Source organism: Leuresthes tenuis, unplaced genomic scaffold, assembly GCF_036924035.1.
Source record: "Leuresthes tenuis unplaced genomic scaffold, fLeuTen1.0.hap1 SCAF_14, whole genome shotgun sequence".
NCBI lineage: Eukaryota > Metazoa > Chordata > Actinopteri > Atheriniformes > Atherinopsidae > Leuresthes > Leuresthes tenuis.
The window spans coordinates 5,730,491-5,744,805 of record NW_027325368.1 but is presented as its reverse complement, the minus strand read 5'-3'; the positions used below and the strand labels follow the sequence as shown (position 1 = coordinate 5,744,805).

At 41.3% G+C, this 14,315-nt stretch overlaps 1 protein-coding gene across 1 annotated transcript in view; it reads left to right on the top strand.

Annotated features, from left to right (window-relative positions):
• LOC140268899 (contactin-associated protein-like 4) overlaps positions 1-14,315 on the top strand; it is a 133,793-nt gene that overhangs the window by 32,011 nt on the left and 87,467 nt on the right. The window contains exon 2 of the mRNA XM_072363893.1: positions 9,533-9,643. Within this exon, the coding sequence (XP_072219994.1) occupies positions 9,533-9,643 (111 nt within the window). The remainder of the gene's footprint in view (positions 1-9,532; positions 9,644-14,315) is intronic.

Genomic DNA, 14,315 nt, shown 5'->3' with positions numbered 1-14,315 from the left:
TAGCTAGCTCGGTATAATGCAGCAAGCACGCTTATTTATGACGTTTAAGTGTTGGGGTTTGGCGTTTGTAAAAACTGAATATTTATAAAAACTATTTAACAATCCAACTCCACTTCTATAAAACAGTTTTATTCTGACTTTAAAGCATTAAAATATATGCAAATGAATTAAGAATACGTTTGTTTGGCTCGCTGAAAGCCCCGAACCTCAAAGCTGATTGTCTTCTTCTGTGTGAGGCAGTCTAATGTCTGTGTAAGCCGGTGCCTCTTTGTGTGTCTGCTGCTAAATGCTTGCAGGTGTGATCGAATAATAATAATAATATTAAATGTAATTTCTAATGCACTTTTCAGCGAGAAGATCTCAAAGTGCTACAAGTCAGGACAAGGTTAAAAGTCAGTTAGAAATCAGCAATCATATGCCTTTCTGAATAAAAAGGTCTTTAGGCCTGTTTTAAAAGAGTCTTGGCTCTGAATAGCCCTCAGCTGGGTGGGGAGGCTGTTCCAGAGGCCTGTTCCCCATGGTGGAGAGCCTGGTACTGGGGACCTGGGGGAGCAGGGTGTTTGTGGATCTGAGGGTGATGAGTTCTTGGAGGTATGGGGGTGCATGTCCATGGATGCACTTATGGGTGAGTAGCAGAAGTTTGTAGTTGATCCGGGATGAGACGGGGAGCCAGGGCATTGAAGGATGGGGGTGATGGGCTCTCATCAGGACCCTGGCAGCGCTGTTTTGAATATATTGCAGCTCCTGGATGGTTTTGCCAGGTATCCCGATGAAGAGCCTGTTACAGTAGTCCAGTCTTGAGGAAATGAAGGCATGGACCAGTTGTTCTGCTGGGAGGGATAGAGTGGAACGGAGTCCAGCCGAACTCCCAGGTTTGTTGCTGAGGAGTAATGAGGGTGAGGAGTGAACCTGATGTTGGGTACCAATGAGAAGTGCTTCCGTTTTATTGCTATCCATTTGAAGGGAGTTATTGTTCATCCATGCCTTGATTTCCTCAAGGCAGGAGGTGAGGGATGACTGGGCTGTGGAGGGCTTTGGGGCGGTTTCGATATATAGTTGTGTGTCATCAGCATAACAGGGGAAGAGGAGTCCGTGTTTTCTGATGACTTGACCGAGGGGAAGCATTTAGATGGTGAAGATGATGATGATGGAAGTCATTTGAAGAAACCATAGATGTGTCTGACCAACAGGGGAGCATTCACAGCCCCTGTTCCTGATTCATAGCAGAATGAAACCCAGTGGAGTCTTTGCTGTGTTTGTATAGATGAGGTTGTGGGTTTCCAGCTGTGATTTGCCCGTTTGGGGCCAAAATTTAAAGGTTGATGATAGATAAAATCCTCAGAGGGTCATTCTCCATAAACTGCAGCAGGGACATTTAGGTTGGTCTGAGAGTCGCTGTCTCTGCAGATGCATCCTCTCAGCCAGCTATCGTGGTATTTTCTCTCAGCATCAGATAATGCTGTGGACGGTGTTTCCCTGGTTCAGCACCAACAAACATTGTGTGTGTGTCAGAGACACTACAGGCTTTAATGTAATGGCAGATGCCCTGGGAATGAGAATGGGTTTTCATTTCCTGGTTATAGCTGTTTCTATGTCATAATACCACTGGGATGCACCAAACCTGGATGTTTTTATCATAATAGATTAAAGTTATGTTCTCTTCAAACTGTCTGCAATCCACTAATTCCAGCTGAGTAGTTTTTCTTTAGCAGAAATCATCCACGAGTTACTGTTGGAGTAGACAACAACTGGGTTAATGAAGCAGCCTGGATACCAAAGAATGCCGCATCCAGCCTCACATTTCAATACAGGCATTATTTTGATGGCTGCTGACCGTTTAGAGAGACACTGCGCTGCCCTGGCATTCAATTTGCATAAAAATAGTTTGTAGTTATAAGCTCTTCTGGTGGTGCAATGCAGAGTTTTCAATTTTATGAATCTCCAGTGTCCAATTCAGCGTTTCCTTTTGAAATAGATTAGATTTGCAGAGGTGCTTGGGTGATGTGGAAAGTCTTGTTTTGTGTATTTCATTTGAATAGCAGAAGAAAATTACATTTTGTACCTTTTTTTTCTCCTCTGCCCTCTGTGAGAAAGACTTTTGAATATATTAAATGCAGAAACTTATTACTTAGTGCAGCTGGTGAATTAGTAGATATTTTATTATACATAAATCTTCCTGGGATCATTAGCATGAGTGATTTAGCTGACAGCCTTCCCTTTAAATCTGCATATTGCTGGCATTATGATTCACAGACTGATTCGGGTTGTGCAGTATTCGAAGTGACGCTGTCGAAAGTCGTGTCTCTGAGCTCGTTTCATCTCTCCCGGTTCCACCTGACAGTTTATGGATGAAGATATTTCAGATACCTCAGTTAGGTGGCTTGTCGCTGTTTTGATCATATCGTTTAGTTGATGTCTGTCTCCCACACAGCTGCCCAGGTCCTCAGTAAGGTGCATATTGTTCAGAATGTGATGAGCATAATGAGCTCATCGTCTGGTGTTTTCCAGCTGGATAAGTCTTGATTACCAGGAGGAATCCTTGTGTTTTCCGTATGAATGCAGAGTTTGGGATTAGGACCAAATATTCTTGTTACTTGCAGCCAGACAGGCAAAGAGCTGAGCCTTTCAGCTCTTAGCTGTTAGACTGACAGACTTTTATCTGGCCAGAGGTGTCTGCTCTCCAGAGAGGAAGACTGTCAGGAAAGAGGAGCGGGTCAGACTTGTATTGAGGTGTTACAACTGAACAAATTCTCCAGAGAAGAGACAAAACTGTACTTCCCTCTGACTGTGCTGGAAGAGAGAAAAATCGTTTTTGAACGATATGAAGACAACGGAGGCTTTCAGACTGCGCACAGTTCTTATTAAACCTGCATACTGGACTACAAAGAAAAGGACACTGACTTTTGGAGGAGGTTAAGATTTGATCCCTTCTCTTCATAACCAAAAATCCACAAGTGAGAGTTATGATTAGGGGCAGAGAAGCCAAACTGAACACATGCTGAAGACTAACATCTTCTTAAACAGAGCAAATGATGTTATTGCCACGCCTCCGTCTGCTCTGGAGTGGAAACAATCACACGAATCGTATTTCCCCTCTGCCACCCGTAGGCCCCTGTAGGTCGTATCCAAGGGTACGAGCAAACAACTTATTGATTGGAGGACTTGGAAAATATAGTCTTTCGACTCCGGTAAATCTACACAGGAAGGTCTATTTGTGATTGTTGCACCCAGCTGCGTCTTCACTGGTCTTTCAGTGGCAGTTCAAAAGTTTTTAAGTGGTCTTTGAGCTTAATTGCCTTAATCGGCTGCACTTTTTAAAGTGTGGACATGAGGCATGCCTCAGGCACAGTGATGTGGCTTACAATTGCACCGCATACCCTAAATTTTAACCCAGTTATTATAATAAACACCTCATCTTTTCCCCATTTGTTGATGGCTGTGGCTTGGTTGAACAGTTGGAGCTTCCAGATGAAAGATTGCTGGTTTGAGCCTCAACTCCTCCACAAATCAAAGTGTTCTTGGGCAGACACGGACCCAAACGTTTCCAACCAGTGATTGTCGAGTGCACATCTGTAATAAGGAGAGCTGGATGAGCCCCAACTTCCGCAGTTCACATCTCTTCTGCCAGCAGTATTCATGACTGATGTCAGCAATGACAAATGATCTGTACTCTGTATTCAAACAATTAGTATCACATGTCACAACAAATCAATTGATCTGTGCATTTGGCACAACTTTTTTCCATTGTTCTTCCTCTATAAATAGAAATCTTTATGAGCGGGCTTTTGGTTGTGACTGTGAAGTTCCACACAGGACTGGTTTATAAAAGCATGTTTCCAGTCAAACCCTCTATATGTAACTCTTAATTTAGCTTTTCTTGCTGTTTTGTTTAATCTAAACCAACTGGCTCACTTCAGGTATCAAGAACTACTTTGTTGCTTAGTAACTACGTTAGTTTTAGGACGTCGTGGCTCCTTTTAGGATAGAGAATCGGTTATTAGCCTTTTGTTTACTTCTCAGATTTGTGTTATTGAGAAAACAAAATGTGCTGTTGAGCTAAAGAAAAATTCAGAGCATCTCGATATGTTGTATTTAATACTTTCTGTCTTTGTGTACAGCCGGCCAGGGACGAGCAGACTTGAACCTCTGTGGGTCAACCTGAAGGCAGAAGTTGTGTGGATTAGTAAAATGAGCATTGACGCTTTCTGCTTGAGGGTGATTGTTAGTGCTTTGGAGCAAAAACAACCATTGCAGGAGCTTCATTATCCTGCTTCCTGCTACGTGCTCTGTGCAGATAAATAAGCCGGCTGGCGTTCATACTGAGAAGCACTGAATTCTTGGTTTTGCAGGGATTACAGGGCTCTGGAGTGCAGGACCTTCTGTTCACTGCTGTTTGCTGGGGTGATGGATGGAGCTCATCAATATTCAGGGTTTCTTACTCAGTCATGGACTCTGCGGTTATTTTGTTATTCAGTGAAGAAGTGGGAAAAGCAGGTGATTGAGCCACCCTGTCTGCGGGACCAGTCTGCCATCTCAGGGCTGATTAAATGTATTTGGGTTCCACCTTCCTGAGACTTTTTATTGGAGTCGAACTCACCATTTGTCACGCCAGCAGAAAGATAAAGTTGGTACCGTATGAGCTGATGAATTGTCAGAAGGCTGAGTGATGGATGTCCAGATGGATATCTGACTGAACTGAAAAGATATTTTCGCATCAATCAAATGCCAATATGAGGCTTTTCTTATCCTGCTGGTGAAGTCTTAGTTTCACCAGCAGCAGAAACTGAAGTCATTTTCCCAGAAAAATTCGCTTCTTCCCAAAGTGTTAAAATGTCCAATAAAAGGAAACAAATCATTACAAACTTGCTTAACTGAAAATAGTGCAAAGATAAAATGTCAAAAGATATTTTAAAGTTAATTTCAGAATTTATACCAGCAATATGTTTGGATCATCTGAAGCTAGGAACATAAAGATATAAAGTTGTGCAATGCTGAAAAAACGTCTGCTGGAGCATCTCAAACCTAAGTGGGTTATTTAGTAACTGGACAATAAGTTTACTGGGTGTAAAAAAAGAGAGAAGCTGAGTTTATCAGGTATAAAAATGGGGAGAAGTTAACAAAAATAAGCAAAAAGTTCAACAATTTAGCTTTTAACTGCCAAAAAACATTGATGTCTGAGATAAATATTTGCTATATCCACTAATTTAAATTCAAACCACACAATATAAAGGAAAAAACATATGAATAAGCTCCACTGCCACTTCATTGGGGTATAATACTACCTTTTTCAATGTGAGATATTTCACTCCTCTCTCAAAATTCTGCCCTCAAAAAGCCACAAAACCAGATAGACTGCAGCTTGTATGAATGTTCTGCCCTGAAGTTTGCTCCCAAATCTGAGAGCGATGAGGGGAAATTTGAGAGCAAAAGTTATGTGAGCGGACAGAGGAAGCAAATGTAGCGTGAGGAGGAACGAGGTATCAAAACACTTCATTAAACATGACGATATGCCCCGATGAGACTTCCTTTGAGCCTAATTTAAGATGGACTGAGGTAAAGTAGAAAAAGTGTGACCCTGAGATGGACTGGCAACCCATCCAGGGTGGACCCTGCCTGTAGCCCACTGACAGCTGGGATTGGCTCCAGCACACCCGCGACCCTGAATTGGATTAAGTGGGATAGAAAATGGATGGATGGATGGTTGGTTTGATGCATAAAAATATGGAATCATGCACGCTGCATCCAGCAGGCTTAAGCAGGCAGAGGCCATTCGGCATGTTATCAGCACAGCACGGTTCAGGCAGCACGAGTGCCTAACTGTGAAGGCAGTAACTTACTGTAAAGGCACCAATAATGCTGAATAATATAGATTTAAGAGCATCCTATACTTCGCTTCAGATCACAGATTTTTCTGGGAAGGTCTGGCTTATTTTAAAGAATTTACTCCACTTTCTAAAAGGATTGTCCCACAGTAAAAATTCCAGGTGCTTGACTGACCTGTTTGCAGTTCAGATGACATCAAGAACTACAACAAGTTGTCTCTTTAGTTTAGGATTTAGGATTGTGTTTGACATCAAGTTAAGAGAGAGCGCTTTTATTTTGTTCTTTTGCATGGGGTCCTGATATTTTTTGTCACAAAGTTGTAAAATCTTTCTTCAGAAGTAAATGTCGGGAGAAAAGTCTGCCGTCAGATGCTGAGGCCGACACAGGGAGACGGGGTGCGCTTGTTGGAGATGCAGCGTCTTAATATTCACAAAGAAAGGCTCGATATGCAACACAGCCGGGGTCAGTGTTGAGGTTCACTGGCTTCAGAGGCCAGCAGGAATTCAGCGTTTACTTCCATTTTCCTCTGCATTCTCTGTTTGTGCTCCACTGGTCACACCGTCGGCTCTTAAATGCCAAAGCTCTGCTGAGGAAAACTGTCCGGGTAACTCCACTGCCTCTCTCTGAGTGTTACCTCAGCGAGGTCGAACTCTCACTACACATTATCTCCTCAGGGATTACAGCTCTCTACATCAGAGAGCTGCCCCTCTAATTTCGCCCCTTCAGTCTACTGTAATTCACCTGCTTTTAACACCAAAAGCTCGCCAACCACCCACAGCAAGTGTCTGTCAGGGCTCAGCCTGCAGGGCTAAAAGCCATCAAGAGGAGCTCCAGAGTTCTGTGATGATTGTGAAGTATCTGGATGGCATTTAAAACAGGGGAATTCATCTTGAAAGCACTCTTTTATGAAGTTTTGACTATAAAGAGCAGTTCTATACAGCAGGATGTTTAATGATAACTGCTGTGTCTTAGAAAGATTTCAGACTCTAACACCAGATTAACAGTCAAGGAAAAACTCAGAGTTATAATGTGAGTGCTTTAAAGCTGGAGGCTTTACAACTACTGCTACCATCTACTAAACAAAAGGAGTGCAGCATTGGCACTGTTGTGCAAATTCTCCTCTTCCTCCTCAGGATTTCTTTCATACACATAAATAACAAAGTAAAGAATAAACGAGTCTGTCCAATAGAAATGTTTTAGAAGGTAGCTGCCTTTTCTCTGCTTGTAAGATTCATTGGTGGGTGTTAAGTTTGGCATCAAACTGGACTGAAAATGAGTGCAGAAGTCCTCCAGAAAGCCTGGAGAACTATTGTTCAAGAGCATTTTAAAAGATTACAAGAAAGTCTGGCTGTTTGGAAGGAAAATTATAGAAAATTAGCATCTGTTTACAGTCTGTATTTAACTTTCAGTGAGTAATCCAACGCTTTGGGTAAATTCCACTTTAAAAGTTCTGTAAATGTAGTGGGATTCCACTTTAACAAGTAGAAAAACCAGGGGCTGGTGGATGTTAAGAGGCAGATGAATACTTGTGGTGTTGAGATGAAGTGCGCTGATGTTGGCAGAGTAATCGAAGCTAAAGCCTTGTTGACAGAATTGTGGGCTCAGATCTTTCTGCAGCATGAATCATAGTAATTGGCCCTTGTCTCAGTGGTGGAGAACAACAACATTAACAGATAGACATTAAATGGAAGCAGGGGTAGTTTGACTTTAGCTCAGAGTTGGAGCTCAGAGGAAAACTGAATATTGATGGACCTGATGTTCATAAATCTGCAGGATGCCTTTAAACTGATCTCATTTCTACTGTGGATCTTTTTTTATTATGTCACTGGTTCGTGTTGTGGAGCTTTATGTAGTTGTGTGACTGTACAAAATAATTTCTGTGCGATAGATGGAGAAATTAAAGGGAGCGTAATTAGCATAAATGATCACATAATGCAACGTGACATATTTATTGCAGCCAGCCATCTTTAAAGCAAATGTGTAAAGATTTCCTCTGACAGCACTGATTCATCTCCATCAGCCTGTAATGAGTCAGCCGGGACGCCATTCATATCCACAACACGACCCGATCGCAACATTAATTCATCCATCGAAGCACAATTACTCCATTCACTCATCCAACTGGACATCATTATCCCTTCATTCATCTGATCTTGTGCTATTATAGCAGAAAAACCGGCGTCCACCTGGGGAACATTAAACCTTAAACCTGCTTCAGAATGATTAGATCCCCTCTGCCTCTCATGTTGTAATATTCACAGCCAATGGTTTTATATCATTAATACCTCTTTATGGCTTTATAATGAGACTTTGACAGCCTGTCTGATTAGCCTTCCTTTTTCTCTGAGAAGCTGATCATTTTGAAATGAAAGCCGTCGCTCTTGAGAGTGTTTTTCACCTCGGCTCAGAGATGGAGGGGAATCCGTCTCCAGCTGTTTCAGATATTGTGACATCTCCGCTGTGCTTTGTGCTGTTGAACTCATTCCTCTGAACCAATTGGCTGTGCTTTCACTCTCTGCAGAAGAGTCTTGACAATTCTATCCAACGTAATTGAGCCACAGAAACGTTTATATTCATGCAAGAGAAGGAATTTCTGCATGACGCTGCTGTTGGCCTCATATTTGACATTAAACCCGCAGCTTGACTCTCACACTCAGTTTAAATGTGCTGCTGAATGTGGAAAAGTTTCATAACAGCTGAGTTTGCATCATCTGCAGAAACGGTTTGTTATTGCTTATAAATAAGACAGTGTGCACTATAATGTGCCACTAATTGAAATGACATCTCACTGTTGTTTTCACGACTTATTATTGCTTGAAAAATGCCCCAAATTTTGTCCCGTTGCCTGATGCATTGTTTTTTCTACACTTTTGTGTGAGACCAGTTTGTTTTATCAAATCATTATTATAAAGATGAGGCTCTATATATGGTTCCCACTTTTTTTAATAATGTGTTGAAAGTGGAGCTGCCCGAATGACCAGAGAAACTAATTTAAAGAGGTCCCAACTGCACATGAAATTATTAAAACTGTAAAGTCCGAGTCGACTGATCGACTTATTGGTCGATAAGTTCTGGGTCGACCAAAATTCTGATTGGTAGATTTTTTTTTGCCGTTTAATCTATGTTTACTTTCATCAGGAGGAAAGTACCAAGTGCTAATGGGGGTGTTTTCAGAGCACCCCCCTTGTTTTCATTGGTTTGGATACCAAATCTATTTATCTGTTTGATTTAAAAAGTCTTGATTTGGATTGAAATCCACTTTTTGAAAGCATTAAAGGTTTTAGGAACGTCTCCCTTCTGCAAAAAGCTCAACAAGTCTCATAGCAGGAATGTCACCTGCAACATTTGGCAGCGATCACTGCTCTTAAACATATTGAGCACTCTTTCAGGCTCACTTTTCAACATTCAGTCAGACACCTGACCTCGACCAAGTGTCTGTTTGGCACGTTTAAAGATTTTTAAAGCTCCAGTGACCCACACCATACAGCCGCTTTCATTGGCTGAATATAACTCTCCACCATGAACAAACTGGATATTATATGTCACACTTTTGGGGTGCATACTTATTAATGAGATGATAAAAAAGAGGAGCTGTGAAGACAATATTATAGTTTGAATTGTAAGAAATAATCTCCTGCTACTGAACGTTATGAGAGATGTATGCAGCTAACGTGATGGTGTTTGTCTCTGCTTTGTTATCATTCGACAGATGTGTGTGACAGCATGCTGGTGTCCAGCCTGCCGCCGCCATCCTTCAGAAGCTCCTCCCAGCTGTCCAGCAGCCACGCACCAGGTTTCGCCAAACTCAACAGGAGAGACGGTGAGGAAGAGTTTCCACTGCTGGAATTGATGCATTAAGGCTTGATGATGCTGGATTTAATCACTCTGTAACGACCAACTTTATATATACTTATACTATTATACTTTATATACACAACTTACCGCTAAGTTATGTTTCAAATATGGTTCCTGTCCACGTTTAACCTTTACATTTGAGATTTCCGAGCATTGTTAGCTCACAAAGCATTCTTAATTGATAAGGAAATAACAAGCTGCATATGTTAGCAGTAGCTAGCCACCATTAGCTAGCAATAGCACACTCCATTAGCTCCAGAACAGCTTTCGTGCACTACACAACAAGTTTGTTGGACACTTATGGAGTCAGTGAAGCATTACTATTGAAATCTCAAAGATCCCTACAAAATGGCGAACCCACTGCTTAGTGCACTATATGGTAAACAACTGGACAGAACACAGCCTTATAAGCAACTTACAGCTAACTAATTTGCTTGTAGAGGACCACAATAGCTTCTGTGACAATGTATAATCAAATTGGGACCGAGCACTAGGTAATTGGCCGTGACTTAAGGAAGAGTGCGGTTGTCATCAAACCGTAAGGTCTGGTGGTTCAATCCCTTACTCCTCCACGAGTCAAACTGCTGTTTGGTTCACTGGTGGAGATCAGTTGTTGTATGCTGTCAGTACAGTTATACAGAGAAGAGGGTTATGAGTGTTTGTGTGAATGCTTGAATGGGAAACGCATCTTAAACAGCATTGTGGAACTTTGTAAAGCTTAAACAGGTGTGATGGAGGCTGTTTGTATCTGAGATATGTATTTGAAGGATGGTGTGAATGGTGTTTGTCAGTCCAGCATGAAACCCAGAGGGAGAGGGATGATGATATGAGGCTTTCACAGAATGAACATTGGGGTTTCGCCGTCTTGTCTTAACATCAAAGCCCAGAATCTGCTGAAAGGATGAGGCGGATTTAATTTGGGTCTGATTAATTTTCACCGCCTTTGAAACTAAAAGGTGGAAAGTGAACACAGCCTCAGTCCTCAGAGCCTTTCAGAAAACACACCGAGCCTGTCTGACTTTCAGTTAGTACACTGCATACAATGCATTCAAGGACAAAGAATCCATTGTTTTATAAATGTAATTTTAAATCATGCTCCTTTTAAGCTGAATTTAATTTATGTTGGTTTGAAGAAGTAGGCTGAAGCTTTAGTGACACTTCATGTAGCTGTAGCAGAACTGAAGGAGCACATTTTCATTGCTGCCCTTTGCTGACTCATGCCTGTGTAAAGCCATCCGGCTGTAATGGAGTTGACATTTCTTGGTCTCTCATTAACTGTTACAAGGAACAAGATGAGCCAAAGACATCAGACTTTCTAAAATATATCAACATGTGCAGTTCAAACTTAACCTTTGACCATTTGTTAAATTCATTTTGAAGATTTTTTCTCTCTTTTCAGCTCAAACCGGTTGTTTCATAGCTTAGAATATCTGTGTCGATGTGAGTTTGGTTGGCTGCCGAACATAGACAGGGCATTAAGAGACGAGTCTTTAAAAAAAAGTACGTATTTTTGGACCTCTAAGAGCTGCTTCCTAATCAAAGTAGTAATAGAAAGAGAAATCCATCAAAGCATAGCTTTAGTGACATCTGAAGTGGGGGAAATGCCGTGTGATGCAACCCAGTTTGTATAACTATTGTTCTAATAATAAATTACTTCAGGACTTTAAGGCTTTAACTTTTCTCTAAAGATTAGCAGCTGGAGGCACCTCTAAGTAACTGTCAGTCTCACCTGTAAATGGATGTGTGCACAGCTCAAAATGTTCAAGTTTAAGACTGAAAGACTGCAAATGACTTCATCGTCTGGGCTTCAAAATCATTCCATGTCTACATCTACCTTTTGATATTAGTGCATGTCAACGTTTTCTTTGCAGACTGTCACATGCACTTCGTTAAACTCACTCAAAAGTGATGCTGGGAAACTATAAGATGTTCCAAAATGCTTATAAGGAGGTAAGAGAAGGTGAGAAGTGGTCAGTTGCTGTTGGTTAGTGTTGGTCAGTGCATACATGTCAAGGGCTAAGGATTAAAACACATTGTTTAACTGGAATATTAATAAATTCAGGGTTACATCTGGACTATTGTTACGTGCTCTGGCCTGTCCTCAAATAACTGATGTCCTCAAAGCAAGACAAGGCCGGTCGGGTTCAATTACTGTCTTTTTTTTTACTGTAATTAGGAAATTACAGTTTCCAGGATTGGTGGAGCTCTTGTTTAGGTGAGGAGTTGAACTTTGCAGCAACACCTCCTTCCTCACCACATAATTTGGCATCTGAAGTTTTCAAATGACTGAAAAGTTGAAATATGTTGAAACGTGTACTTGGAGGAAAGACCAAAATGATGTGGTGATGGCTTCCAGTATCACTTTGTTCTTTTCCCTGTTAATATCGAAGCTGAGGTACTTTCCCTCACCGTCTAAAACATGCATCTTAGGTTAATTGGTGATCCTAAGTTGACCAGAATGTGAGTGTACTCACCCAGTAACTGCAGCCATCCTGCAACTGTGAACAACATGAAGCAGGTATAGAAAATAGATGGAAGGAATATTTATCCATCTGTTAAGGACAAGTGTTAAATTAAAAGAAACGGAAGTGGAGAAGAAAAGAAGATACAACAACATACCTTAAATTGTGCCGTGAACCTCATCATCAGAACCCAAATTAAACATCAAACACCATCAAAACTCTGTGAACAGACTTCAGAAAAGAAGCGTCTGCAGGTTGGACCAAATATGCCACTTATCTACAAACCCTTTGGTATAATAATGGGCTAAACTTCAGCTGATTCAAAACCTGATTACATGCTGTCATCCTAATGAGGGTAAAGCTAAACTGGCTCATCTGAACAGCTCCCTATTAGTGAGGGAAAAATTCAACACTTGCTTTGAACAATTGGTAAGATTTACACCCCTGGAGACAGAATTACCAGAGGTTTCTGTTTCTGTTTCTGTTTATGCATTTAGCAGACGCTTTCATCCAAAGCGACTTACAACTGAAGATGTAACAAGCTATATAAAAAGCTAACAATAAACTACATAGAAGGAACCCACTTGTCAGAGGGGGTAGGGAAGTACAGGGTAAGTGCTGGGATAGGAGATGCTCTCTGAAGAGCTGGATCTTAAAGATAGACAGGGACGCCCCTGTTCTGGTAGCACTCGGTAGGTCATTCCACCATCGTGGGACGACATATATAAAGAGTTTGGATTGTCTTAGGCGTGGTGTAGGAGCTGCTCGATGACAATCCTGCGACAACCGGAGGGACCGAGTTGTGACATAAGCACAGAGGTGCAGGTGTAACTGGGCTGAGAAAAGCAGACAAAAGAACTGTGAAAGAGTAGATCATTTTATCACAAACAGACGATTTGTAAGATTTGCTTTGGGGGTATGTGGCTGGATCTGTATGTGTGTAGCTGTAGAGTTCCTGCTGTAGCATCCTGGGGAACAACCCCTGCTGCTTGTTGTGGAAATTGATGAATAAATGAATGTCTCCTTCAGCAGATCTCCTCTGAGAAGCAGCTTCACTCTCGACTCAGAGTCTTGTAATACCACCTTAACAAGATATCTATAACACACATTTTAAACTTATTGTTGTTGATGTACAAATAAAATCATCTATGGACTGTATATCATGATACAGAGCATGAAGGTAAAGTACTTTATCAGGTCTTAAAATTAAATAAATGAAACCTCAAATGAACAGCAACACATGATATATTCCACTGTTTCATTATATATTTAACAAAAAGTCAAAGTGTCGCACTTTGAAAACTAAGAGAACGGTCACTGCTTCCACAGGAATTAGGAGGGTAAGAAGCAGCCAGATGCTGCTGATCAATGCACCTGATTAACCGATCATCAGTAACTTTTCTCAGCATTCAGGTGTCAAGGAGGAAAGACATCAGCAATGATCTTAGAGAAGCAACTGTTGCTGGGAAGGGTTATAAGTAGGGCCGGGTATCAATCAACATTTTTCGATACCAGTACCGATACCTTCACTTCGATACCGGTTCCTGAACGATATTTTTTTCGATACCAATTTTATAAAATCAATTCTAACAAAAAGGAAATTACATTAGACATAACAGTACAAATCTTCAGTTTTAGTTTTCAGCTCAGTATTTAAATTTCCTGGAGGGAACCTCCCAAAGGGATTAATGAAGTCTATTCTTCCAATCCAAGCAGTTTTCTTACAGAAAAATAACAAATAATTTCCAGTGCAAACAGGTGCCAGGTTGGTGTCTAACACTGTCCAACACACTGAAGATACTTTTCACTCAGCAGTTTTCCTTCAGAAACATCAACATCTTTGCTTTCTGCATGTATTAAGCTGCAGTAACATTGTTATTACTGCCGGATTTCGCTGAACGTTATTTTACCTGTTAAAATCCCACACACTGCGCTGTCCTCGGTGCTCTTATGAAGCCGAGTCCAGTGGTGGAGATTTTGAATGATGCCGCTCGGGCTCTGTGGCGTCCACAGACTGACTCGGATGCTGAGAGGAGGATGGTTGCGGTCCGACCTTCTTGCAGTCAAACATGGAGCAACTTTCTGCTCTTAAACTGATTTTGTGCAGGTCAAATAATTCATTAAATTGTTGTGTTGCTGGCCTTCTTGGCACATGTTGCATCTCGCACTATTGGC